General features: G+C 43.1%; 1 protein-coding gene across 3 annotated transcripts in view; it reads right to left on the bottom strand.

Annotated features, from left to right (window-relative positions):
- Elp1 (elongator complex protein 1) overlaps positions 1–27,688 on the bottom strand; it is a 56,023-nt gene that overhangs the window by 19,188 nt on the left and 9,147 nt on the right. The window contains exons 7-29 of one of the 3 annotated variants that reach the window (NM_026079.3): positions 26,651–26,747; positions 26,293–26,383; positions 25,154–25,277; positions 24,397–24,490; positions 22,007–22,237; positions 20,854–21,018; positions 18,804–18,903; positions 15,292–15,483; positions 13,923–14,029; positions 13,225–13,328; positions 11,151–11,204; positions 10,956–11,061; positions 9,691–9,806; positions 9,283–9,356; positions 8,954–9,032; positions 8,788–8,867; positions 7,465–7,602; positions 7,282–7,367; positions 6,647–6,795; positions 5,699–5,822; positions 5,247–5,344; positions 3,280–3,481; positions 2,081–2,142 (exon numbers count right to left, since the gene is read on the bottom strand). In NM_026079.3, the coding sequence (NP_080355.2) occupies positions 2,081–2,142; positions 3,280–3,481; positions 5,247–5,344; positions 5,699–5,822; positions 6,647–6,795; positions 7,282–7,367; positions 7,465–7,602; positions 8,788–8,867; positions 8,954–9,032; positions 9,283–9,356; positions 9,691–9,806; positions 10,956–11,061; positions 11,151–11,204; positions 13,225–13,328; positions 13,923–14,029; positions 15,292–15,483; positions 18,804–18,903; positions 20,854–21,018; positions 22,007–22,237; positions 24,397–24,490; positions 25,154–25,277; positions 26,293–26,383; positions 26,651–26,747 (2,673 nt within the window). Of the gene's footprint in view, positions 1–2,080; positions 2,143–3,279; positions 3,482–5,246; positions 5,345–5,698; positions 5,823–6,646; positions 6,796–7,281; positions 7,368–7,464; positions 7,603–8,787; positions 8,868–8,953; positions 9,033–9,282; positions 9,433–9,690; positions 9,807–10,955; positions 11,062–11,150; positions 11,205–13,224; positions 13,329–13,922; positions 14,030–15,291; positions 15,484–18,803; positions 18,904–20,853; positions 21,019–22,006; positions 22,238–24,396; positions 24,491–25,153; positions 25,278–26,292; positions 26,384–26,650; positions 26,748–27,688 lie in introns of those variants that run through there. The other 2 variants (XR_390319.2, XM_030253419.1) reach the window with 2 other exon arrangements.

Genomic DNA, 27,688 nt, shown 5'->3' on the forward strand with positions numbered 1-27,688 from the left:
CGCCTTGTAGACTGAGCAGCTAGTGGTTCTCAGCCTCTCCATATGAAGATAGCCACTGCAGACTACCCAGATCATACTGAGTGCGGCTCTTCCTGTCCTTTCCTTTTAATATATATTCATTCTATTGGTCCTGTTTCTCTCAAGAATCCTCATACAAGCAGTGACAACTATAAAACTCTCCTAAGCCAGGTGCGGTGTTTTATGCTTTCAATCCCAGCACTTTGGAGTTAGAGGCACGAGAATCAGGAACTCAAGGCCAGCATAGGGTATGCTGAGACCTTGTTTCAAGACTAAATAAATGAATGAATGAAAAAACAAATGAACAATAATGCTACTTTCCTCATAAGCCTGTCCACCTTATCGTGTTTCCCCAGGACCCACTGTGGAAAGAGAGAAGAACACCCTGAAAGTTGTCCTCTGATTGCCAAGTAAGTGCACACACATGTGCATTTGCATGCATACACATGTAGTAAGTGCACACACATGTGCATTTGCATGCATACACATGTAGAAACAAACAAAACAAGAAAAGTCTTCTCATTCAAAAGGTCAAAACTGAACTGGTGACGGAGGTGCAACACCTTTAATCTCTGTGAGTTCAAGGCCAACCTGTTCTGCAGAGTGAGTTCAAGCACAGCCAAGGCTGCTCAGAGAAACTGTCTCAAAACCACCACCACCACCACCAACAACAACACAAAAAGCCAAAGTGGAGCAGAGCAGCAATCCTTGGTGTCTGTCTACCCACTGTGCCTGTGTCCCAGCAGCCTGTGGTCAGTGCCAGTGCAGCCTTAATACTTTCATAATACATTTGGTAGAATTTTGTAATTCTACCAAAATTTCACAGATAATCCACCAAAACACTGGAAACCTCCAAGCTGCCTTGGTTAAAAAAGAAACATTTTTAATACACAGAAGGGTACTAAAAGGCAAGACAGCGCCCACTGCTTAATTAACTATCTTCTAATTGTTAAGTTTCAAACTGGTACAAATGGCAGAGGTGCCTACTTAAAATCAAAAGCAGACCTGTAGACCAGGTTCTCCCTACAATTCCCATCTCTACCTGCTGCAGGGTTCCCCCTGGCTGCCATACTCTGCCTCTTGAATTCTTCAGCCTAGGGGGCTAGGCACTCTTCCCTATATAATCCAACCACTTTGGTTACAGACTCTCTTCGCAACACTGGGCTTCTAGCCAGTGCACCTGGATCCCCACTCGTTCCCTCCCCACTCTTCTCACAGGGCACAACTCATCTTCTGGTCATGTCCACTCTGGCCTGTCCTGGATGTCACTACCTCTGGCTATGCTCTCCCACACATCTTCATTAAACATTTTCCTCCATCATACCTAAGAGCAGTCAAGGCCCTTCCTTCCTTTTTTCATTCATTTGGGGCTGAAACCCAATATACAAAGAGAATGGGTAACCAAAATGGTTGGACAATATAGGAAAGAGCAGCCAGAGCCCTGCGCTAGAGAGTTTAGGGCAGGGGGTAGGGTACACCAGCCAGGAGGACCCTGTAAGGGTCAGGTAGGAACTGAGGGATTGCAGGGAAAACCTGGCACCTCAGCCACTTGTCCTGGTTTGAAACCTAAGTAAGGCCCAGGCTCACTACTTCTTTGCCAAAATTAACATAGGAAGTTGAGTTTGCTTTCTACTGAGTCAGGTCACTAGCAAACACTACAGCAGAAAAGGTATATGAGCTTAGGACCTCAAGAACTTGGGTTTTTCTTTTCAGATTTTACAGTATTTACACGTATACAATGCATTATCTTGGGGAACAGAGGGGAAGTTTAAACAAGTAGCTCATTCGTATTTCCTATGCACACCCCGTGTCCTACACTTTGAAGATAACCTGTCCGTGGACAGGAACAGGATTTCACATCTGTGGCGTCCCTTTCAGTTCTCAAACACTGCAGATTTTGAGGGTTTTCAGATTTGGATGCAGGGTTAGACACACCAGACTGAGATTTTCAGGGCAAGGCACCAAATGGGTCCTTTATAACCATTAGCAGGATTCCTTCAGTTTTCACCATCAGCAGGGACGGGAGATTCTCTCGCTCATGTGGTGTCGGGGAGGAGCTCACCTGGGCGTACTGTTCCAGGACTGTGGCTGCCTCACTGTGCTTCCTCTGCTCCACCAGCTTTCCTGAAAAGACAGCAACAAGGACTTGGCAGCAAAAGGGAACTGGCTTCCACTTCTGTCCCTACAATGCTCCAGCCTAAAAGCTTCTGAGTGTTTGTGAGGACACGGGTATTACACAACATGAAGCACACCCCTCCTATCCAGCCTAGCTGAGTACTCTACGTGGTCAGGCTGAAGCAGGAAATGTTCAGCTGTGCGCCCCCCCCCCCCCCCCCCCCGAGACTACAGGGGAGTGCTAGCCTGCCTAGTAAAGGAATCTAAATTAATCACAGGACTTCTGACCTCTGAGAATAGAACAGTGTTTCAGGCCCTAACCCCTTCCTGCCTTAGGGTGGATTTTTATCAGGTAGTCATGGTGAGTAACAAAACAAATGCATGTTGGCACAGCCCACGGGCTTCCCTGACCAGGTCAAAACCCAGTAAGGCCAGGTTCAAAGTGAGTGACTTGCTGCTCATATGTGGGACAGCCCATTATGCTCTTTATATGAACTCGGGAAATTCACCGCAGTTCTGAGCACCTTTCTTCTCAAAGGTTCCAAGACATCGTATTCACTAAGCACCTACCCCCTGCCACCTGTGTTGGAGAGATTACCTCATTGGTCATTACCAGCCCTGTAACTACTCTCAGAGGTCAGAAGTGCTAGCCTAGCCTCCACTTCAGGAAATCCCTCATCCCCGAGCCACTCAGCAGCCTCTGCTTTCTGCTTGTACCTGTGGTCTTGTCCACATCAGTTCTGGCAACTGCTATTACGGTTTTCAACCATATATTGTCTACACCAGAATAGCTCCATCCAAAACTTCATCTTTACCTTCTTAAAGGGCCAACACAGCCACACTGTTAGATATGGCCATAATATCAAAGGGTCAGTGAGTAAGGTGGACTAGACAACAGAGTGTAACTTCAAGGACATTTGCAGCCACAATCTCATTTTAAGGGCCTGCAAAGCCAGACACCCAGCACAGCCAGGTCAGAGAAGTAAACTGCTGTAATATGCCAGGACATTTGAGGACTCTTGCTCTCTTTAAAGAGCTAAAATGAGTCTGTCTCGGGAATGTTGCCCTAAATGTATTTACAAAATTACCAAACAAAGCAACAAACACAAACCTTTTGAAGAATGAACAGAAAATGGCCCTGCTTACCTGCCAGAGTTCTAGCAAGGCCAGCCACCTTGTCTTTGGACATCTGAAGCTGGGCAGCCACACAGAGGGCTTGCTGCCAGCTGCCACAAGCCAAAAATGCTTCAAGTGCCTTCTCCTGGGCCCCACAGCGGGCAAACACCAGCCCTGCTGGCTCGTACAGGTGCTCCTGCATCAGGTGCTCGCCATAAGCCATGCTGACCGCCTGTGACAAGAGACGGAGGTCCGATAAAGAAATGTGTGGTAATAGTTCTTTCTATTTCCAGTGTGGGCAACTTTAGCTACCACTCTTAGGCCCCTTCCTTTTCCTACACAAACCCTTTCTGAAGACACAGTATTTACACATTCAGCAAAGACTGAGCACTACATATGCATTAGTCTAGGTGGTAACAGCCACTCTGCCCCACCACACACACACACACACACACACACACACACACACACACACACAATCTAAAATCCAGTGCATTGCCTACATGGCTAACACAGCATGGTCTATAACAAATGGCAGAGGAAGATAAATGATGGAGAAATGATAAGTTTGCCACCTCTGAAGGCTTCAAGGGAATGAACTATGTGAACAGTCAGGAGAGAGCAGGCACAAGGGTTTTGTGACAAGAGTGTACACAGTAGATTTAGGAGTAATGATGAGATTAATGTTACTGGGGCTGAGGGAAGGAGAGAAAACCAGAGCTCTGAGGCAGCTTGGGGTGAAGCAGAGATACAGGAATACAACGCAGTCCCTGCCCATCCAGAAGCCACAGCCTGGCAGAGACAAAGTAGCAAATTAGCACTTTATCTAGCCCCTCATCTAAGAATGGCTTTCATGGGAGACTGGTAATGTCCATGGACAGGTGGACTCAAGAAAGAATACAATAAAGAGCTGGCAGGTCATTATTCAACCCATCTGGGGAACTATCTACAGTTAACTGGGCATATGGAGAATGCAAGAGAGTGGTACTGAAGAAGCTGGCTGGGGGGTTGGAGAGATGCCTCAGAGGGTGAGAGCCCTTGAGGTTCTTGCAGAGAACCAGGTTCAGTTCCTAACACCTTATCAGGCAGGTGTCAGGGGAGCCAACACCCCTTTCTGGCCTCTGTGGGCACCTGAGTGAACCCAGTGCAAAAACAGGAAAGCAGGCACATATACATAAATGAGAATAATGATATAATAATAATAGTAATAATAATAAGAAACTGGCAGAGACTAGAACACAGAGAGACATGTTTGATAGCCACCCTTGGTTGTCAAAGCACCTGGAAGAGAAAACCTCAATTGAGGAACTGCCTTCATTAGAGTATCCTAAGGCTGTCAGGGTGGCATTTCCTTGATTGCTAAGAGCTATCTGTAGAAGGAACCACTGGGTATGTCAGCACAGGCTATGTAAGGCAGGAGCTGAAGGTGAGCCACAGAGCAAGCCAGTCAGCAGCATTCCTCCACAGTCCCTGCTTCACTTCCTGCTTCCAGGTTTCTCCCTTTCCTCCTCAGGCTGCTTTTGCCCGGTGTTTTATCATAGCACTAGGAAGCAAACTGTAAGAATGTGTGTGCGATTTGCAGACAAACCAAAATGGTAATGAGGGTGGCATGCAGAAGAGTGATGAATGGATGGCCACGGTGGTCAGAGCCTGGGCTCAGCGCTCTAGGCAAGCCACTTTGCAGCTCTGGACCTTTATGCAAGCTGTGGCCTCATCTGTAACCTGGGAACAGCACCCTATCAGGCCACAGGGAAGAGGAGATAATACACTGACTGGTACATAAGAAAACCTAAAGAGCTATTGACATAAACTAACCAACCTCTGGAACTCTTGAAGCACTGCTGCCCTGGCTAATTTTCTCCTAACAAGTTTAAGACGAGGCTGATGGGTCGTAGGACAACCCTAGAAGCCGAAGGACAGGTGTTTGGACTCAAGATGTCCTCACTTCCTGACTAATGTCCAAAGCAAAATCGGGCCTCATTTAACCCACCACATACCTGGTACTGTGGTGAGTCTGGACGATATAACTTGAGAGCTTCTTTATACAAGTTTTTATCTTTTATCAAATTTAAGCATTCTGTGAAATACTCAGGTCCTGAAAAAAAAAAAATCACATTTTGGAAGTATAATGGCTTTTACTTACATCTATGTTTCCTAAGCAACATTAATGTAGAACTTTTTGTATCTTATCTTATAGTCTAGTTTCAAAGAAGACTTGAAGCAGTAATGAACACTAAAAGCAGTAGTAAAAATTTACAACAAGCCAGGTGGTGGCACAACCTTTAATCCCAGCACTCAGAAGGCAGAGGCAGGTGCAAGAGGCAGAGGCAGGCCATCTCTGAGGACAGCCAATGCCAAACACACTGTCTCGAAAAATAACAACAACAACAAAATAAACAACCCAAATTAAATAACAACAACAACAACAACAAAAAAAAAAAACCCTTACCACACTTGCTGAGGTGTCCAAGGGCCTTTTCATATCGTTTCAAGTACTTGTCTATGGTGAACCTCTGGTAATTAGTTTCCATTTTCTTAAGTGTATTCAGAAATGGAAGATATTCTTTAGGATCCTAGGAAAAAAGTTATTACTTGTAATATCTACAGAATATAAATTATATTAAGGCAATAAGCATAGAGCAGCATAATTTTAAATGTGTATTATATTTATACATCAATTATATATCATATAATACATCAGATCAAAGTTTTGGGGAAAAGAGCTCATATTTGGGTATTAGTTTAATTAAACTTGGAATAATGACTAACCTCTACATCTCACAACAGCTTCAGCTCCTTACACACAGGCTGACAAGGAAAACAACAACCTACAGTCTAAGCGACAGTCAAGAGTGAACCTAAGAGAGCCAAACCTAGCTCTCAGTGTCCTTGATGACATGGTTTAAATGCCAGAATGTAGAACACACATCAAAACCAAGGTAAAAATGTACTGAGTTGGATCCAAGTCTATAGGCCCTACCACGTCCTGCTCTGTACCATGCCTAGCAAGCTGAGTCTTCTTCCTAAAGAGCAGCTTTCTGGGCCAGGGATACAGCTTACTGTAAGCACAAGAACCTTTAGTTAGATCCTCAGAACCCACGTATAAAGTCAGGCATGGTGGCATGGGCCTGATATTCTGGCATTGGGAAATGGATAGTCAGACCCCTGAGGCCTGCTGGCCAGCTAGCCAACCTACTTATCGAGTTCCAGGTCAGCAAGAGATATTGTCTCAAAGACAAATGGATGCACATAGACAATACAGACCATGGGGATTAGCAATTCCAGTCCTGGAGACTCAGATCTGCATCCACTTGTAACACTAGGTAAAGTACCACTCGAAAGAACTCAGTCCCACAGAGAAATTTCAAAATGGTGCAAAAGTCTCAACTCCACATACCTTTTGTGACTTCTCAGCTACCATGAGGACTAAATTAAAGTCATAGGTCCCAAGGGAGTGATTAAATAACTCATTAACATCCACCAGGAGCAGCAGGTATTTCAAAGCCTCCTCTACACTCACACTCTCAGGATCAAAGGGAAGATTTCCTGTTGGAGTTTAAGAAAGAACAGGAGGCGGAGCTCAGTCAGTCCAGTGTTTGTCTAGTACCCATGAAGCTGTGGGACTGATTCCCACCACCATATAAAACCAGCTGTGGGGTGTGCTCCCGATGATTCCAGCACTCAAGGGGAGGATCAGAAGTTCAAGGTCATCTCTAGCTACATAGTGAGTCTGAGGCCACCACAGGAGACTTTGCCAAAATCAAAGCCAAAGGGGAGTGGGGAGAGGAGAAGAAAAAAGAAGAAAAGAAAAGACCATCAGAACAGAGTCACTTGGAGGAAACTCCACAGGCTCTGATACAAGATGAACATAGGCTTTTGATTCATTCATAAATGCTTAGCACTTAAAGTCTTCACATTTGAATATGGTGAGCAAAGAGGACAAGTTCATTCCATGAAGTGGCAATGACACAGTAATGGCCATCTGCCAACAATGAAGGCTGAGTCAGGCAAGTGTCTCGCGCAGGTCTCTACCTTGAAGTTCCTGTACCTTCTGCAGCACAATTTCCAGCTCCGGGGTGGTTTTCTTCACATGAGATGTGAGTATCGACAGGCAGAACCTGAGGTAGTAAGTGAAAACCGGAATGACAAGACTAATACACAGGACAGACATCTCCACATCCTGGGATGTGTACGCTAACAACACACAGCACCCACTTTCGAGGATTGATGGCCTCCATGGCTGCTCTCATGGCGTCACAGATGAGGTCAAGTTTCTTCCCATCAGGATGTGTGGACACCTGGACACTCTTGGTAATCGGGGGAGGGTACATGGTCTTTGTGACATCTTCTTCCCTAAGAACCACAGTATATGAACAGATCACTTTACCAAATAGAGTGGGGATCCAAGTACTAATACACATTGGGCATGTTTGTGAGACAATAAATAAAAAGGGACCTGGAAAATTAAGTTATTCAAATGGTGGGGAATCAAACATATCCACCAAAGGCTGACTGAATCATGTTCCTAATTTTGCTCAGATTAGCCTAAAGCAGGGTACAACCAAGGCGTCCAAGTAGTCAGAGAATGAAGAAAGGGTGGTGTATTTGCACAGCAGTATACACAGCAAGTCAAAGCAGCCACAATCACACCACAATAAATCCGTCCTGTTTGCATTATGTGGTGATGTAAAACAAGAGGCTGTCCTGTGCTGGAATACAGAATAGTAGCTGCCCAAGCACTAACAGAGAATGGATGAGAGAACGCGCACTGTGTGACATGATAGGGTTTGGATTATATAATGTGTAAACTGGGGCCGAAACTCACTGGACGCAGCACTAGACATTCTGCAGCAGTTAACTACCCCATACTAAGAGAGAGCTTTAGCTAATGCTATCTATACAAGAGGGCTTCTAGAGCTAAAGGACTGCTGTCTCCAACTTTAACATCTGTCTAAAACAGGAAGACGATGGGTGATGGTTAGCAATAAAAACACACACGAGACAACAGGAACTACAGAACCTGGGTGTCACTACAAGTTTATAACAGTCAGTATTTTCCTATCTTTAAAAAGTTGAAGAAAAATCATCAGAGGAAGGACCATATTTGATTCCAGACTCACGAGAAGAACAGCTTTATGGGGAAATCTGAAGCAAGTCAAATTAACAATTCAGGATTAGAGCTTTAAAACTCAGTTTTAAGATTGATGGTATAGCTGGGCATAGTGGTGAAAACCTTTAATCCCAGCACTTGGGAGGCATATGCAGGGCGATGTCTAAGTTCGAGGCCAGCCTACAGAGTGAGTTCCAGGACAGCCAGGGCTACACAGAGAAACCTTGTCATGAAGAAGAAAAAATAAAAAAATTAAAAAAAAAAAAAAAAAAAAAATCTGATGTTGTTAAAGAACTACAGCAAAAACCCTCGTGTGCCCTCAGTGATATAATGATTTTATTCAAAAAGATGTTTGCTCCTTAGCTATTTCTTTATCAGTAAGAGACAATAATTAAAATATGATAATCATGAGTTATCAAAATACTTACCTGAGTTCTGTGAAAAACAAATTTATATGATTTACAGAATCAATCTGTTTTACGAAGGTTTCCACATTTTCGAGAAAGACCTATCAAAGAAAGTATACAAGCATTTTAGCTTAGATGACATTCACGCAAGAAAGGAGCTCGAGGACTGGTCAGACGCAAAGTGTACCTTGGGGTTATGGTCATGAATCAGATTGAGGTTAATTCTCAGTTTCCTCATGCATTCAAATGCTTCTTTAAACATAAGTCTGTGAGGACAGGAAAAATGGATAAAAAACACATTTCATTAAAATCTACATTCCCTGTAATGAAATATTTTCATTACAACACAGACTAGCTATCATCCAATTACACTCCAAATAACAAACAAGTTCTGACTTTCACTCTGAAATTACAGGAAGAATAAGAATAACAGGTGACCCATTATTTTCCTGCTAAAATGTATAGTTATATGTCCTTACATGCACAGTTATAGTCACACAGAGAATAAATACTTACTTGTCCAGCCACTTCCGAATCTGTGCCAAGACCAAGGCCCGATGATGAACAACCTCCAGGTTTCCCCTTGGCATCTCAAAATAAAACCCAGCATCTTTGATCAACTGGAGATCCTCTAAGCAGCAGGGGGCACAGTTCTACTTAACCTTTCTTGATCCACCACAATGGTATGAAATGAACAATTAGCAGAATCCACTTGTGTTCGATATTTATCTTGACTTTTAAGTAAGTTTCCCTTTAAATCTTATTGGCCAGAGTCTGTGTCAATCAATACTCCTTTGCATAAAACCAACAGATAGCCAAGAAAGGAGGATTATACTAAATGGCTGAAAAGCACAGAAGAGCCTGAAATGCAGCCTGTAAGTAGTCTGTCTGGTGGTGAACTGAACGTCTGAAGGGTCAGCTTACCTGTAGTATAAGCTTTGTGTCCTGGGGAACAACTGTCACGATCCGTGAACCCCTTTCCACTTTCCGCAGAATTTCTCCACTGGCCTCATGACTGCCACTCAGAGCTGCCTGTAGCACTAAAAATACCAGTGGCTAAGGCTGGAGAATGACCATAGGAAACCATGCTCCATCAACTGCGGTTGAAGCTGCCCGGTATCTGAAACTCAGTTCCTTTGCTCTCCTACTCAGCCTCAAGATCCTTGGCCCTTCCAGTAATCTCACTTCTGGAAAGGACCCTCTCTTTACAGAGTACTCACACACATTCACACACACAGCTTCTTAAGCACTTGGGGAACACAGGGATTGGAGAACCTTTCTATCCTTTTTTTAAAAAAAAAAAAAAAAAAGATTTATTTGTTTTATGTATGTGAGTACACTGTCACTGCCTCCAGACACACCAGAAGAGGACATCGGATGCCCATTACAGATGGTTGTGAGCCACCATGAGGTTGCTGGAAATTGAACTCAGAACCTCTAGAAGAGCAGTCAGTGCTCTTAACCGCTGAGCCATCACTCCAGTCCTGGAAAACCTTTTCTATCTCTTAGCATTACCTTCACATTATAGTCATACTAACGGCAGAAAGAGTTCCTGTTCCCAAGTCAGCAGCAAAGAAAATAAACTGGCCTTTTAGAATACTGAGCGGGTGGAGATATATATGTCAGTGCTAATGGACTACAAGCAACAAGATGGCATCCAGAAGTACAATGGCAGTTGAGCAATGAGAAAATCCATTTCAAGGAAGTTCAAGCGCATGAGCTGTATGATAAAATTTCATGAAGAATTTTTTAGAATGTATTACTTATGTTAGAATTTTCTTTGTGGAGTGTCTGGTAACTGAAACAGAATGATTTAGAAAAAAATCTATACTGAGGGGGCTAAAGAGGTGGTGGTTCAAGGGTTAATGGTGTGTACTGCTCTTCCAGAGGACTCAAGTTCAGTTCCTAATACCTATATTGGGCAGCTCTCAACTGCCTCTAATTCCAGCTCCCAAGGATACCTGCACCCACAGGCACATACCCACCAAAGGTGTAGGCACACCTGTGCACATACACCCATACAATGTGAAAAGAACAAATCTCAAAAAAATACTGTATCAAAGAAAGAGCCTAACAAATGAGCCTAGAACTCTGTGGTAAACAGCCAAAGTAGGTGAAGAATTTAAAATCATCAAGAATTCAAGACACTGGAGAAGGAGATAACCTCCATTTTGTATAGGAGAGCTTACTTTTAAGTGAGGCACCACTTAGGGAGAAAACCTGGCAGGTGTGGGAATGGGTTGTCACCAGTAGAAAGTCATCACACACAGCAAATGACGTGATATTTGATGCGACCTGCAACAGGCAAGAGGCCCACGGGAAGTCAGCTATCATACTCGGAAGCATTACTGTGAGAAAGATAAACCCAAACCAAGCCTACATACCTCAGTGTCATTGATAAAAAAGCGACACCTGTCAGTCAGACCAAGGACACATTCCTGCAAAGAAATGAACGTGAAATTATAAGCAACTCAATTCACAAGTTCTTAAACCTATCTATGGTCTTTACTGTACAGTTGTAGTGTTGATTCCCTAAGCCTCTGTAATAAGCCTCACACAGTGAATGCACCACCATTCAAACAAGCAAGCCACTCTATCTTGTCTATTTCATTCCCTTCTTTGACTTCACCCTAAAAGTCTGCTGGTCTTCCATTCTATTCCCTTTCAGCACCCGCCTACTCCTCTAGGCAGCAGGAATCACATATTGAACATGATGAACACATCTCTCTGATGATTTAAAAAAAAAAAATCAATAGATTTATCTTTTTTGGGAGGCAGGAAGGGAGTTCCCTCTTAATTACCAGATTAAGAAGAAAAGGTAGTGAAGACATGCTTTCTTGACTTGCTTTTTTGGGTTCTATTTATCTACCACTGTACCAACCCTTATTCCACCCTAATCCCTTCCAGCCCACCACCATGTTGGAGAGAAAGAAAGTCAGAGGGAAAATGGGGATAAACTTGCTGACTAGAGCATCGGGCGCCTAGGGGCAAGTCCAATCTTTGTTGTCTCAATATCCAGCAACCAAGCAATAACAGCCCAGCAAACACAGAGCAGGAACGACCAGCAGCAACAACAGAGAGAGCAACACCATCCACAGCCCCACTGGGCGCTTCCCCCTTTATACCCTTTCCAGAGTTCCCAGAATTAAAACAATCTGCAGCTGGAAAAAACACACTCCCCCAAGAGCATGAGACAATCATAGCTGGCTGCTGGGGACAAACTGAGCCAGCCCCATATCCCACACCTGGGATTAAATCAAAATCAGACTCACATAATAGAAATGAGTTTTTAAAGAAACCAAAACTCTCACTACAAAGCAGTGCTTATTTCTTGTCACTCCCAACATTTGTGTTCACCTACACAAAGTGAAGAGTCTTACTAAACAGTATAAATATACTCCTGGTTGGGACAAAGTCATCCCCTCTATTCTGCGCCACCTCAATTGGGAAGAACAGCAAAAACCACAGCTCAAGGCGGGGACCCTGAGCCAGGAAGTACAACAGATGGCTGTGGCCTGCAGCATCTTCTGTGTGCTGCCCCAAGCCTACTCTGCCCATCTTTCTAAACTCAGGAGTTTCTAGTACCTTCTCCTAGGGCCACTCTTCCTTTCTAGGAGCAGCTTTCCTCTTCATGTCCAGCACACACACCACTGCCTCAGAGAGGCTTTCTGGAACAACGCTATCATAACTATCAGGCTCTAGTTAGCCCCAAACACTGCACTGTTTGCTACCACCATACACTGCTCCTTGCCTTCACTCAACTATCTATAGTAAAAGGTGTGGCGGGTCTCAAGAGCCTCAGTTGGTGGAACTGTTTCAGAGGATTAGGAGGTGTGGCCTTGTTTGAAAAGGTGTGCCAGTGGGGGCAGGTTTTGCAGTTAGTTTGGTGGTTGTCTCAGGATATAAGCTCTCTGCTACTGTCCAGCACCATGCCTGCCAGCCTCCTGCCGTACCCCCACCATCACAGTCATGGATTCCATGACCCTCTGCAACTGTGAGCTTCTGAATTAACTATTTTCTTTTTAAGTTTCTTTGGTCATGGAGTCACCATAGCAACTGAAAAGGAACTAAAACTTGCTTTGTTTTCTGACTACTGTATCCTACAACTCAGCCCAAGTATAAACTCTAATATTTGTGATGACAACCTGTCAAATATTACTCTTCAGACTGGGTGTTTTCATCATGAGGTATTTCATAAGGTTTTGAGTATTCTATAAACTCGAGGTGAGATTTGCCAATTACATGCATTATCTCCCTTAATTCTCTCCTGAGCTCTGAAGACTGATTTTCTGTTTTCTCAATAAAGAAGCCAGGGGGCAAGAGAAGAAGATAACTTCCTGTTACTGCCCTGGGATTTAGTGGAGACCCAGGTCCAGTTACAAGACCCACACTTTTCTACCCAGTGCCCTCAGTCACTAACTGTTCTCCACGATGAGTTTCCCTGCCGTGTCTATTCACCTCTCCTCCAATCGTGGCTACTTCCATCTGTGTGCATGGATGAACAAATCGAACAGGAATTCCTTCAGAATTCTTCCAGGGTTCCACAGCCAGAGAAGGTGACTCTGTTGTAAGATTAACAAATTTAGTTTACAAATAGCGCATAAGCACTTTCCTGTTGAGCACTGAAAAGAAAACAAAATGAACAACATCCCCACCAAACCCACTGAAAGAAAAACCAACACCAGAATGCACCAAACACCTTGACTGAGATTTGGATTCTACACTCACTGGTATGCTCCAATCAGGCGCTGACTACACCTGCCAACCTACTCTGTGGCATAGCATCCTAGGGTAATTAGACGGCTTAGCCACTGGGTGAAGGTGCAACTCAATTATACAGTGCTTGCCGAGTGTGCATGGAGCCCTGGGCTGCAACGCTGGTGTGACAAGCAAGCAAAAACAACCAACAATCAAGTGAAGTCACTCAGCTTTGTGAAGACAAGCATTGCACATTTTCTCTTATATGCAGTCAGTGGACTTCAATAAATAAGTAAATAAAAGGAGGGGGGAGGAGGAGGGAGAAGAGGAAGAGAACTAAAAATAGTTGAAAATAAAAAATCCCCAATAATCAAGTCGTGTTGACAAGATATTCACAAGTATACAGTCTCAAGAATTATTTATTTATAAGTCTCTTTTCCTAAAACTCTGATCCTCACCCCAAAGGTACTTGAGCACCTGGCCATCAGCCAGCTGTACTGCTAATGACTTGGTCTTAGAACAGCAGCATAAACCAATGACGACTCCATCCACTGTCACAGACGAACTAAAGCAAAAAAAAAAAAAAAAAAGCAAGATAAAAATAGCAGAGAGGTAAGTATAAGAGATAATCTTTTTTTTTTACAAAAAGGAGAAATGTCTCTGCTTTTGCTATAGTGGAAGCTATCACTATCCTTTGGAGACACACTGCCTATGTCAATGTAATACATACATACTTTGCACACACAGATAGCGACAGAGATGGAGAAGGTTACTAACATAATCTTCCAGAGCCAGTAGGCTAGCCTAGCTGTGGGAACAGCACTCCTACAGAGGGTTTTTCATTATAATGTACTACAGTTTACGGCTTGCCTTCACATAGAACTGCATCAGCTATGCCTAGTGGGCCTAAAATTGCTCAGCTACTTAGAAACCTGAGGCAAGAAGGTTCCAAGTTCCAGAGGAGCCTGGGCTACAAAGTGAATTAAATGCCAGCCTGGGCTATTTAGTGAAACCTTCTCAAATTTATATAAGAAGACTGAGGGGTGTTGGAGAGATAACGCAGAGGTTTAGAGCACTAGATGGTATTCCAGAGGACCTACCTAGGTTCGGTTCCCAGCACCCAAATGGTTGATCAAAACCATCTCTAACTCCAGCTCCAGGAAATCTAAAGCCCTCCTCTGGCCTTCACAAGCACCACATATACATGATGCACACACACACTACACACCATAAACAAACATAAACGTTACAAATGGATGTGAAGGTTAACGTGGGCATAAGACTAAGCAGTCGGCCTTCCACTGGAAGCCTGTAACACTCTAGAAGCTCGCCAGAACTTTCTCTCCTACACCTCAGGGCTTGCATGACAAAGAAGTCTCTTCAGTAGTCTGATACTGCTATGTGACCCAGACAAGGTCATGATTCAAACATGCTCAGGCCTAGGGAATGAGGAACCAGAAAAGGAAGAGGCTTTCTAGTGGCAAATGAAGCCACACACAGAGAAGACAAGCAACATGTTTAATGTCACTACTTAAAAATAAATGTATTCTGTAGATAAACTTTCTTTAATATATTGGTCATGAGACTTGACCACAGTGATTATCTATTAAAATCAATTATAATGCTTATCACAACTTACACTGTTTTGCCTACCTGACAGTATTTACACTCCTTTTCACTACTTGTTGGACAGTTTAAACATGGCTCAAAACTACATCTAGGCCTCTTGCTTTGTCTAACAAGGAAGTTGCTCCTTCTCCCTAATCCTGCACAATGTGTAACTGCATTTCCATTCAACAAACTGAATACATGGATGAACCATGATACCTGACATCCAGCTGGCCTTGCTCCTCATCCACCTCAGAATGGGTCACAGTCAAATGGTGAATGATGGACTGTGAGCTGGAGTGACTGTAGCTTATAGCCAGGAAAGTGTCGTCTTCAACCCAGGTGAGAAAGCTCAACTGCAGTGCGTTTACTTCTTCTTCTTCTTCTTCTTCATTGTTCCCGAACTGAATCCTGTTCAAATATTAGAGAACATATAAGCAGAGAATAAAGCTTTAAGTCATGAAACTTTAAGACCTTTCCTTAAAGGATGAATATAGACAAGTCCTTATTATTTGCAGAAACCAAACCTGAGCTCCAGCCCTGAACACCTGTATCAACCACCACCCATAATTCCCTAATATTTAAGGACAGTGGACAAGGAGACAGAAAGAACAAAGCTGATGGGTGGCAAGAGTGCTGTAGAATGCTGTCCTCTGCATAAGACATGGCTGACACAGGTTCGCAGCAGCACTGGGGCCCTGTATAGATATCCACAGCCCAGTCTTACTGTGGAGCCACTGGAGTTGATAGTGACTGCAGCAGGGAGTTACTCTCTTTTGAGGATGTTCCAATAGGAAGGAACCCCACGTTCCAGTGAATGGTTCCATACTCATACATCTATGGACAGCACTAACTGGATTTAGTTAGTTATTTACAAAAAAAGAGATAGGAGAATTAAGTTCAGGGTGAGAAAGGCAAGGCAGGAGTTGGAGAAGGGAAATGGGGGATAGATATGATTATGTCATTGGATGCATGCATAAAAGTCTCAAGAATAAAGAAGAAAAAAAAAAAACCATGCTAATACCAAATACCAGAACCCTCCAAAACAATATTTGTCTGACTGAAGAACAACAGATTATTTTAAGTCAACCTTCTCATACCCTAAGATATTTAGATTTGAAGAGCATCTTTCTGAAAATAACTATGTAAGAAAACTTTCCACTCTTGTGCCTAAGGTAATGAACCACAGAGCCCTCCCAAGACACCAATAACCAACACTCAGACCAGATGCCAGCAGAGGTCAGCCTCAAGAGACGGGGCCCTTCACTGGGCACCTCTCATGAAAACAACTACTAAGGGAGGGAAAGCCTCCTTGCTTCTAACACTTACCTGGTCTGGGCATCATTTTGTCATTTAATGAAGGAAAATCCTATCCTTGGGGTCCAATGGCAAATTATCAGTGGCCACTTAAGGAGCTGGTCCAGAGCAGGATCTGCCTGCTCAGCCAACTCTCCCTCAACACTGTCTCCCCTGCACACAGCTTGGCCAGAGTCCACACCACACAGGCATCCGGCTCTGGTTCTCACCAGCTTTCTCCCTCCCAATCCCAACCAGTTCTTTCCCAAAGATCAAGATGAAGACCTGTGTACTTAGGATACCTGTTCTGAATGACTAGGATTTTCCTCCTCTTCATTTTTTAAAATATATTTTAACCCTCAACTGTGTAAACTGTGGGTTAGGATCCCATGGGGTCACAATACTGCATGTGAGAATCACAAAAATAAATGAATGAATGAACAAAGGAAGAGGTAAGTTAGAACAGAGGGCAGGAGGGAGGGAGGGAGGGAGGGAGGGAGGGAGGGAGGGAGGGAGGGAGGGAGGGAGGGAGGGAGGGGTAAAATTCTATTGAGCTACTATTTTTTTTTTTTTTGGTTTTCGAGACAGTGTTTCTCTGTATAGCCCTGGCTGTCCTGGAACTCACTTTGTAGACAAGGCTGGCCTCGAACTCAGAAATCGACCTGCCTCTACCTCCCGAGTGCTGGGATTAAAGGCGTGCACCACCACGCGTGGCGGGGCTGCTATTTTTATGTGTCATCCTCAACAATACCATTCACCTCCTATGAGTCAGGTCTCTCACTGGCGTCAAGCTCCCCAATCAGAACAGACCCTCTCGCCTTCTCGCCTCCCCAGCACTAGGATTAAATGCACATACATGCCTCCAAGCCTGACATTTGTTTATGTAGTTTCTGGGAACCAAACTCAGGTCCTCATGCCTGTAAGCCAACACTTTGCTAGCTAAGCTACCTCACCAGCCCCAAGAAATTGCTTTAAAATAAGTTTATAGTTATCAGTTAGTTTTTAATTTGAACACTATTTTATCTATTTATACACCCACAGTCACATACTTAGTAGAAAATTGAAGAAGGCACCCTGTTCTAAACTGCCTTACTCTTAATCTGAATTGTATCTGTCTAGTGATTTCAAACTGGTAAATTTGGATCTGGAGAACTCCTCCCAAGGCCCACAGGTCAGGGCTTGGTCTCTTACCTCTGGACCACTGTAACGAGTGGAGTGATAGGAAGTCGAGGTTTAGGTCACTAGAATAACCTCACTCACAGAGGTGAGGAGCCTAGTTAGTTCTTTACCCACAGCAAGCATGTGGTGAGTGGGACTCTATCATGTACTACAATCCTGAAGCCCCATGCCAAAGCAATGGGGCCAACAGGTTATTAAAACCTCAAAAACTGGAGGCAAAATAGACTTTTCCTTCTTAAGTTCACAGATCTCAGGAAGTTATTGCAGTAGTTTGAAAACTGCCTGATGTAGCATAAAATGAAGGAATATAAACACTTCTAAAACGTATGCATGTGCCACGGTATGCACACCTTTAATCCTAGTGCTCAGGAGGCAGAAGCAGACGAATTTCTCTGAGTTTGAGGCCAGCTTAGTCTACAAAGAGAGTACCAGGACAGCCAGGACTACACAGAGGAAAAACCCTGTCTTGAAAAACCAAAACAAAACCAACAAAAACAAATGAACAAACAACCTTAATTAGCATTCTATATGCGGCACCAAAGCATATACTTGTTTGAAATGTATTTATTAAAGATATGACACATATCTAAGAAACCATTTCTACATTGTTACTTGCACTGTTCCTATTAATATTGTAACAAGTGTCCCTAGTGATTAAAAACAGGAACCGACCAAACTTAATAGCATCAAATTCTGGGTTCTGCAGGTAGCAGGTCCAGGATCCTGGGCAAACTGTTACATATCTTCTAATTCTGCCCTCTTATTTGGTGGTGTTCTGAAGCCAATACTTAGGATCTGCAAATGCCTCCAATGGCATTAATCACACGCAGCCATTTGCACTGCTGTTTCCAAGACAGAGTACACTCTGATTTCAATGCTGAGTCTAAAATTATAAAACTCAGGAATTCTTTAATCTGGAATGAGACCAAGATAAAACTGACTTGGGTCATCCACATACTACGAACATGGATATCCCCATGTATGTAAGGGAATGTCCTGTGCCTTACTGTCTTTATATCCATCTTCCTATGGGAGTCTCCCTAGATAACAAGGTTGCTGTGGGCATAAGAGTCTAGGATGGGACATGACCCTATCTTCCTTGCCACTGGAATACAGGGTACACAATAAACAAAGCCTCCCTGCCAAGCTCCGCTGGTGTACCTACTTCACAGTCCCCAGAAATAAAGGCTGCATGAATCCAGGACAAAACGATACCTAGCTCCATTCCCAGAGACTCAAACTATTTAGGAACTTACGAGTATCTCTTTTCCAAATGAGGTGTTGTAAGAGGAACTTTAAATCCATTTCCACCCACGGCTCCTAGTTTCACTGTGGAATCCATGTTTGGCTTATCACCTAGAAAACAAAAAATGAAAATATTATCATTGTAAGTTATTTCCCCTAATGCCAAGAATGTAGGGTCTTGCAACAAGTGGATTTTGAAGACAAATGAAGTAATCTGAACTATAATGACATTTCAACCTCATTCTTGAATCTCCACATACATACTTTTCAGGCTCAATCAAAACCTGCTCCCTATTAATACCATGTCAACCCAGTTTTCACTAATAAAAACAACCCTTCAGCAGGGCCGAGGGAGGGACTGTCTTCCCCACACTACAGATATTCTCCAACATCCCCAGGCATCTTTCTGCAGCCTCACATCCTCCACGGTTCTAGTATTCCTAAGATAGTTTTGCTGGGCCGTGGTGATACACAACTTTGATATCAGAACTTGAGAGAAGTAGTCACATCACTGTGAATTTGAGGCCAGCCTGATCTACAGAGTGAATTCCATAGGCCTGGAGAGATGGCTCAGCGGTCCTGAGTTCAATCCCCAGGAACCATATGGTGGCTTACAACTATCTGTAATGGGACCCAATGTCCTCTTCTGGTGTGTCTGAAGACAGCTACTATGTACTCACATACATACATACATACATACATACATACATACATGCATACATACCAATTAAAAATAATTTTAAGGGGAGGGTATGGGGGACTTTTGGGATAGCATTGGAAATGTAATTGAGGAAAATACGTAATTTTAAAAAAAGCATTTAAATAAAAATAAATAAATAAATAATTTTTAAAAAAGGAATTCCAGAACAGCCTAGGCTACAGGAGAAACCCTGTCTTGCAGGGTGGGGCACCACTCTTTTTCACTGTAGATCTAGTTTCCTAACACAGCAGGTACTATAATCCTCTAAAATAGCCAGAACACTGCACCCTGTTCCAACTCTTTAATGACAACTACCTCATTCAGAATAAGGACCTTCAAGACCCTGAAAGAGCTATTCTCTGCCATCCCTATGCCCCGCCCACCCCTCTCTCCCCCTCTGTCTTCCTGCAGTCACTGGCTGTCTAGCTGTTTCAAAATGCAACAAAAGACATCACTATAGCTGCTTCTGAATGCTTAGAATGCTCTTAGCCACACATGCGATCTCCCTCTCGGATTCTCAGCAGGAATGTGCTCAAACACCGAGAAGCCTTCCTTGGGACACCCTCCCCCAACAGTCTACCATCCTGCTCACAGTCTTCCTATGTTATGCTATACCAACCTTGCCGCACAGCACTTGCCAGAGGATATACCATGCGACTCAACAATGAACATGCGAGCATTACTGATTTGAAAGCTGGTTTCAGACATGGAGAAAGACTGCAATAGCACTGTACCATGTGGGACTGAAATCAGAGGAGCTGGTGATCTGTCCAGAGAATTCCTATGAAAAGCAGGCTGTTTGCTTAAGAAGGCCTGGTGTGAAAGTAGGAACTCTACTGTGAATGAATTAACTCTGTTATTCTCTTAGCAGCTATGGAGGCTTGTCCTCACTGAAATGCCAACAGGTATTTGAAACAAAGTTACAACTGTCAGGATGCAACCACAGAGTCTCACAAATAACACTAAATGTCCTATTTTCCAGGACACAGGAATAAAGGCATTTCTTATTTGTGGCCACATGTACATGCTTCTATACTGCAGGAAAAGGCTCAGAACACTCCTAGGAGAGTCCTAAGATTGTGTGCAATTGTGTGCAAAGTCAGGAGAAAGCAGGGAAGTCTGAGAAACAGGACCATGCCGTGCTATCTCAAGAGCTGAATGTCCTTTTTAAGTAATGGACTCTTCAGGATCATCAAGGCACAGCGAAATGTATAGAAAATGAAGGCCAATTAAATATTATGGCGAAATCAAATAGGACTTTTGAATTGAGAAACTCTGGCTCTGAGATGCCACCACACTGTGACTGGCTTCTGTTTGGGAACAGGAACTGACTGAGCTCCTGGATCCCTGCTTCCACTTACCACACTTGTAGACAGAAATCTGGTTACTGGCGTCGAGGACAGCAAGGTCATTCCCAAGGTGAGCAGAGAATATGACTTGATTCACTGGATGTGGGATCAGCAGCCGGTAGGTACACATGGGAGGTGGGACGACCGTCTGCCGAAAGACTGTCACCAACACCCTGTCTACACAATGAAAAGGAGGATTAGCCAATGCAGGTATTCAATGTGAAAAGCAGGCAGTAAGCATAGCTCTTCAAAATCACTTCTGGTATTTCCTCATTAATAAATTTAAAAACAGTACAGGCATGAGGATCTCTGTGTGCGCGTAGCTAATGTGGCCCCTACACCTACAGTGCACTTGGAAGGTTCAGGTGCCAGAGATCGGGGCAAAAAGATGAAGAGGTCAAAGTTTCAGCTTTAAACCTGGGTTTGTAAGGAAGAGAGACTTAAACTAGGATAGCCAAAATGTAAGGGCTGCAATTAGGAGGCTGAGGCAGGAGGGCTACCTTGAGTTCAAGAAGGCTGATCTACATAGGACTACCAGGATATATTCCAAAACTCCACCTAAAAAAGACCTCCAACACACACATTTAAAAAGCACTTTTCTATATATAAATTAATAGTTAAGGTATGACTAAATTCTCTGTACAGAACATGATTATAGGAGTCAGTATTAAAAGCACTGCACAGAACACTGAGCACCAAGAGCATCTATCTGCTATCAGCAAACTATCTCTGGCTATTTCATTCTGCAATCTAGCTCCCCACCACTGATCCTACACCTAATTAAAAACACCAATCGTCCTCACAAGAGAGGTAAATGTCTAGGATTTGACTAAGCATCCTGAAAAATGAGGTACTTTATAGTGCTTAAACAAAAAACAAAGCCACACTGTGGCGTGTACAGTCAACACAAGTCTAACAGACCCCGCTGCTATATCATGGCTCCACTTTTCCCTGCAAAAGGAGAAAAGTACCAGTCTTCAAGTTCGAAGGCCAGATAGATTAGTTAATGTGTAAGTAAGACTATAAATATAGTTCAATAGGGAGTTGGAGCTGGGGCTTTCAGCACAGTACATATTCTACACAATGACACTCCCAATCATCAAAGACATCAAACAAACCAAACAACCAAAATGAAGATTCATGGACACACTTCGCAGCAACTTACTTCCATCAATAACAGCCACATTTGCCAAGTCATTGGCACTATTCCCAGAGCTCCGATCAGTGGTCCAGTGCCAGTCACAGCATAGATACCGCCAGCCCGTACAGAGAACATGGAGTCGACACGGCGTCACCGGGTCCCACAGCAGAGACACGATCTGGTTCTTCCCAGTGGTGCTGAAGGGCAGGCTTTGCTTCAGATACCAGTGATAGTTCCCCACGGTCCAGAGCTGGACTGTGTGTGGAGGGAAAGGAAGGAAAGGCCATCAGAGACCGGAGACCAAGCTGCAGACCATTTGCAAAAGGGGAACAGGTCCAATTTTATATTTTTCCAAGAATTTTTCTTCTTTTTTGGTCTCCCTAAAATATTAATTGTATAATAATCAATGTCAAAAGATGTGAATTTCAGCTGGGTGGCGCATGCCTTTAATCCCAGCACTTGGGAGGCAGAGGTAGGTGGATTTCTGAGTTCGAGGCCAGCCTGGTCTACAAAGTGAGCTCCAGGACAGCCAGGGCTACACAGAGAAACCCTGTCTCGAAAAAACAAAAACAACAACAACAACAACAAATAAAAAGATGTGAATTTCCTATGAAGACAAAATGTCACGCATCAATATATCAGAAGCACATTTATTTTCACCTCTACCTTAAATTCTGTGCTTATGAAAGCTAAGAAGTATTTTAGCATGTTTCCTGCATGCAAAGTTGGGAAGAAGATAACCAGACTAAATGCACAGCTGTGCTCGACACAGGAGGAACAGCCTGAGAAATGTGACATCCATAGGTCTCATCTAGTGCAAGCATTACAAAGGCTCCTCACACAGACAGGGCCTCACACGTAGTCTGCTGTGAACAATGTCCTTCTGTGCATATGGCTGCACCAAGGACACTGTGGTAAGCTGGGCATAAGATACCTGTCTTATTGTGGGTTCTTTGCAAACAGTTTTGTTCCAGGCTATCCCATATTAACCAATACTCAGCTGCCTGAGTAATTTTTATAAGGCCCTGATTAAATCCTGAACACAACCCAAAATAAATAGCAATTTTTATAATTTTTATTTTAGTGGTTGCATATTAAAACCACCAGGAAGTTTGGGCCTGTTTGGTTTGGTAATTTTTATAAGGCCCTGATTAAATCCTGAACACAACCCAAAATAGCGATTATATATATATACATATATATATATATGTGTGTGTGTGTATGTATATTACACATACTAATTACATATATATTATATATAATATATACTACTATATATTACACATTATATATATATATACACACACACACACATACACACACATATATTATCCCAAAACAATGAATCCAATTCTGAGATGAAGCCTGTGTTTCATTATTTTTATTAAAGGTTTAGCCAGGTTAAGATTAAAGTGAATGAATGAATTAACAAATTATTCAATACTTTTCAGATTTAAAAGTTCTACTGATTAATGAATTTGAAAAACACTTAGAACCAAAAAAAAAAAAAAAAAAAAAAAAAAAAACCACAAACAAACAAAAAACCAGTCTGTATCAATGGGGGTAAGAAAGACAGGGAGAAATGCTGTAATTAAAATACAACATCAAAATAAAACAAAACGCAGCATGTATCAGCCAGACATGGTGGCATACAACTCTAATCCCAGCACTCTAGAGGCAGAGACAGGCAGATCTCTGGGAGTTTGAGACCAGCCAGGCCTAAGGAAACATTATATATTGCATTAGTATTAGAGTTACCCCCCTCCTTACTACTTTACTTCTTCCTTAAAACCTTAAACAGGGTTGGGGGTTGGCTTAGTGACAGAGGGCTTGCCTAGTAAGACTAAGACCTGGGCCAGTTACCTGGAGGTAACAAAGAAAGACGAGACGACAGACATAATCCTAAGTCCATACTTAACGATACACACCGACAGATCATAAAACCTACAAGAGCCCTTCTCATGTGAAACCTAAATCCACTCACTTCTACACCACTTCATTTTCTGCACTGATGACTGTGGTTTCAGGGTGTCTTTGCCCTGCTAGATGCTGCTCTGAGAGCCTTTAAATGAAATGATTGCCATGATGCATGAAAGCCTTAAAAGCAGAGCCAGGGTTCCAGGAGAGAAAGAACAGTCTCAATAGCACAACACAAAAATCCCACCTGAACTTACAGCCTGCCGTAGAAATTTCAAATGTGCCACCTGACACGCACATGAGCCAACCACAGCTTCTTCTCCCGTCCTGTATCTATATCCTACTAGTTCTGCTTCCCTAGAGAACTCTACATAGTTCATGACTGAAACCCTCAGAGAGCCAAACCTACCCCTCCCCACCAGCATCCACCTACTTCAGCTACAGTGATTTCACCGAAGGCCTGAGGAAGGTTTGGGAAACCCCACAAGCTGTCATACCATAGCTTTTCAGAGTGGAACTGTCTTCCTTTGGGAGGTCTTCTAGCCATATAGCAAGCACCGAGGAATCTGCATTCCACAGCAGGTCATTTACCTGGTAGGGACAAAAGTCACACTGACCTTCAGTTGGTTGTCTACTAATTCCCTGCACCCATAAACCAAATGACCCTACGACACTGGAGCTGACTCCAGCTTATGTCACTAATTTCTAGTTGTTAAACCAACCTGCAAAATTGGTACTTTAAAAAGGACTTAAAACATGCACGTGCTTAAAGATTTACATACAAATGTAACACAAAGCAAAATAATTTTTAGAAAAAAAATCAAGAAATTTGACTATTAGATATTATTATATAAAATACATTATCTTAATTTTATATATTATATTAACACTTAATATTAATTAAGGTACAATATAAATAAGAAACATGGCTCCATAAAACAAACACTTAAAATTTTACACAAGAAACATTATCCTAAATAATTTTACACACAATTAAAGATTTCCTGTGTCTCCACCCAGGACTTCAATGGCACATAAGCTGCTTCATGTTTAAATATTGAACATCAGGAAAGTTAGTCATTAAAGCAAACAGCAAGGGCTGCATTTCTATTCTCTGCTCTGAGAGTCAGAAGCCATCCTCAGAAGCCATCCTTTCCACACGGTGGTAGCTTCTGTTGCTAACCTCTGTGAGACACAAACTTCTGCAACTAAGGAGAGCACTCTAATTGGATGACAAAGAACTCCGACCCCTACCTTAACTTCATCTTTTAAGAAAGGAAGTGTAAAATGTCCATGAAGAAGTCCATTTTTCTCAAAAAACACAACATCTTGCTGGTTGGGTTTATCTTGAGTAGATGCAATCAAACTGCCTGAGGGTCTGAAAGCAGAACCTAAGTCAGAATAGTCAAAAACGCTCATCCTGCAGGCCCAGAGATTTAGACAAGAGATCTTATTTTCTTCCCAGAAGAAAAAAATTAATTGAAATCCTTTTTTCCAGTAAGGTAGGGGTGTGTGTGTGTGTGTGTGTGTGTGTGTGTGGTGTTTGTTGTGTGCATATTGTTGTCTGTGATGTTGGTTCCAAGGAAGTGTTAAGCCCACCATTTGTTTACTAGTACTGGCAAGAAGTTCACCCCAGCAGGTAAGAGAAAAAGATGTTCCTTCCTAACTAGTTCCAAGGCACCATTTGCAGGTTTTCTGATTTCAACTGCAACTGAACTATTAAAAACAAACAAACTACATTTTCCTACAACATTTCAAGCATAACATCTTCAGTAATTCTTTTCTTTTCAGTTATATAACTTCACAAATGCTGGGAAGAGATGTTAGCTATCTATATCATCCAGCTGCCTCACTCCTACTCTCCCCAACCTCTTAATTCAAACACCTAGGCAACACCCAGGCCTGCTAACACTGGCGGTAAGCAAGAAGTCTGCCACCTAGAGGCTACTGGCACTGCATATAACAGCTGCTGCTGTGATAGGGCCATTTATTCTTTGTATCTATGTGCAGTTAAATGACAGGTAAGTTGTGGTCTGCACAGAGCAGTGCATCAAAGAAGCAAAGAGAAGGCAGATGCAGAATGTAGCCTGCAGGTTTCTTAGCCAGCAGACCACCTGCTGTGGGAATCTGTCTGGAGGAAAGCACCTTTTACCCTGTCTCACAGAAATCCCTTTGTCCAACAGAGCATCAAACACTAGGACTTTTAACAGTCACACTCCCTTCTGTTTCCCACAACAGCCATATGTACAACCATAACCTTTAAAGAATTAGAGATGCAACCTGTATCGGTCTTAGAAAAAGGGAATCTATTTAGAATCCAGGATCTAGGTGAATTCGGGAGGAAGGGATGGAAGGGAAAGCAGGAAGAGTCCCAGACTTTTATGCTCACTCACTTCCAAGCCAGGGCGGGCCCCAGTCCTGGCACAGACTCACTGGTTGACTGCAAGGCAAACTCTCGGTTCCATACGCGGATCTTCCGAGCCTCTGCAAAGGAGGTAGAGTAAACAGACACAGCACTTAAAATACTATGGTACCTCACGACCGGTCAGATCTGTATTTAGTGAACAGACAGCCTCAAAGCATTCTTTTAATTCCGAAGTCACTAACATCTAAAGCAGCAATTCTTTCCCACTCCGGATCCTGGAGGCATCTCTAAGTCTTTACAGGTTATGATTGTGTAGTCTACTCAAGGAAAAAAACTTCTCCAGATTTTAATGTAGGTAAATTTTTAAGTGTAATTTATTTCCATACCTGTTTGTCGACAAACAACACTCACAGCAAAATACTGCCCATCCCCACGCCAGGTAATGTGTGGTCTGCGGTCGTCCCAGGGCAAGGCATTCTCAGGCTGAAGAGAGACACCAGTGTTACTAGGGAATCAACTCTCCCACGTCAAACCCCTGGCCACCAAATACTCATCTTCTATATAATGCTGAAGCTATACAAAACCAGCATCAGAGACTCTCCAGGAACCCTTCTAGAAGGGCTCTTAGTCCATGACATCAAGAATAACTTAAAAATAAAATAAGCACAACCTTCCTTCTTTGCACACTAGAAATGCTACAAATACAGGTATTAAATGTAATAAGCTAAGGAATAGGTTAGGGAACTATAGCAAGGAAACAAGCGTCTGTCCAAATGTAAACAGTCCTATTTCAGGACAGGACATAGAATAAAGACACTGGGGAAAGTGGGTAGAGAAGGGCCAGAAGCAGTAGCTGCAGCAGCACTCAGGTAAAGCAGTCCTGCCCTCTGCAGCAGGCCAAAGAAGGGACTCCAGTGCCTCCTGCATCTCAATCCAGAGCCAGGAAGCAGCTAAGCCTATGGGTGATGGGTGGGAGACAGGGGAGCACCAGAGCACACTTCACATTCCAGTGGTTGCTCCACTGCAAAACACTGCTAGCTCTGCTCGGCCACAGATTAGGCTGGCTAGACTAGACTGCAGCTTACTAAGATACTGTTCTTTGGTATACAACACATACTTCCTCTAATGAAAGGTTGTGCAACTATTTCCTCCAGGAAGAAATATTTCTTCTTATAGAGAAGCGCCTTCAGCAGGAAGGTTAAAAACTCAAAATAGCTTCAGGAAGTCCCTGAAAATTATCAGATTCACTAGACCCCCTCCCTGACTGGTAAGCAGTAAAAGCTGAGAGTCTCTCTCAAATAAGCCAAGCTACAAAGAAGATTCTGAGACCAGACCAGCTGCCTGGGAAATCAGAAAGCAGCTGGGCTGCCTAGAAGAGGTTCAGACTAGAGTCACCTGGAATGGATGCTCTCCAACCTGTTGAG

The sequence above is a fragment of the Mus musculus genome, chromosome 4 (genome assembly GCF_000001635.26).
Source record: "Mus musculus strain C57BL/6J chromosome 4, GRCm38.p6 C57BL/6J".
NCBI lineage: Eukaryota > Metazoa > Chordata > Mammalia > Rodentia > Muridae > Mus > Mus musculus.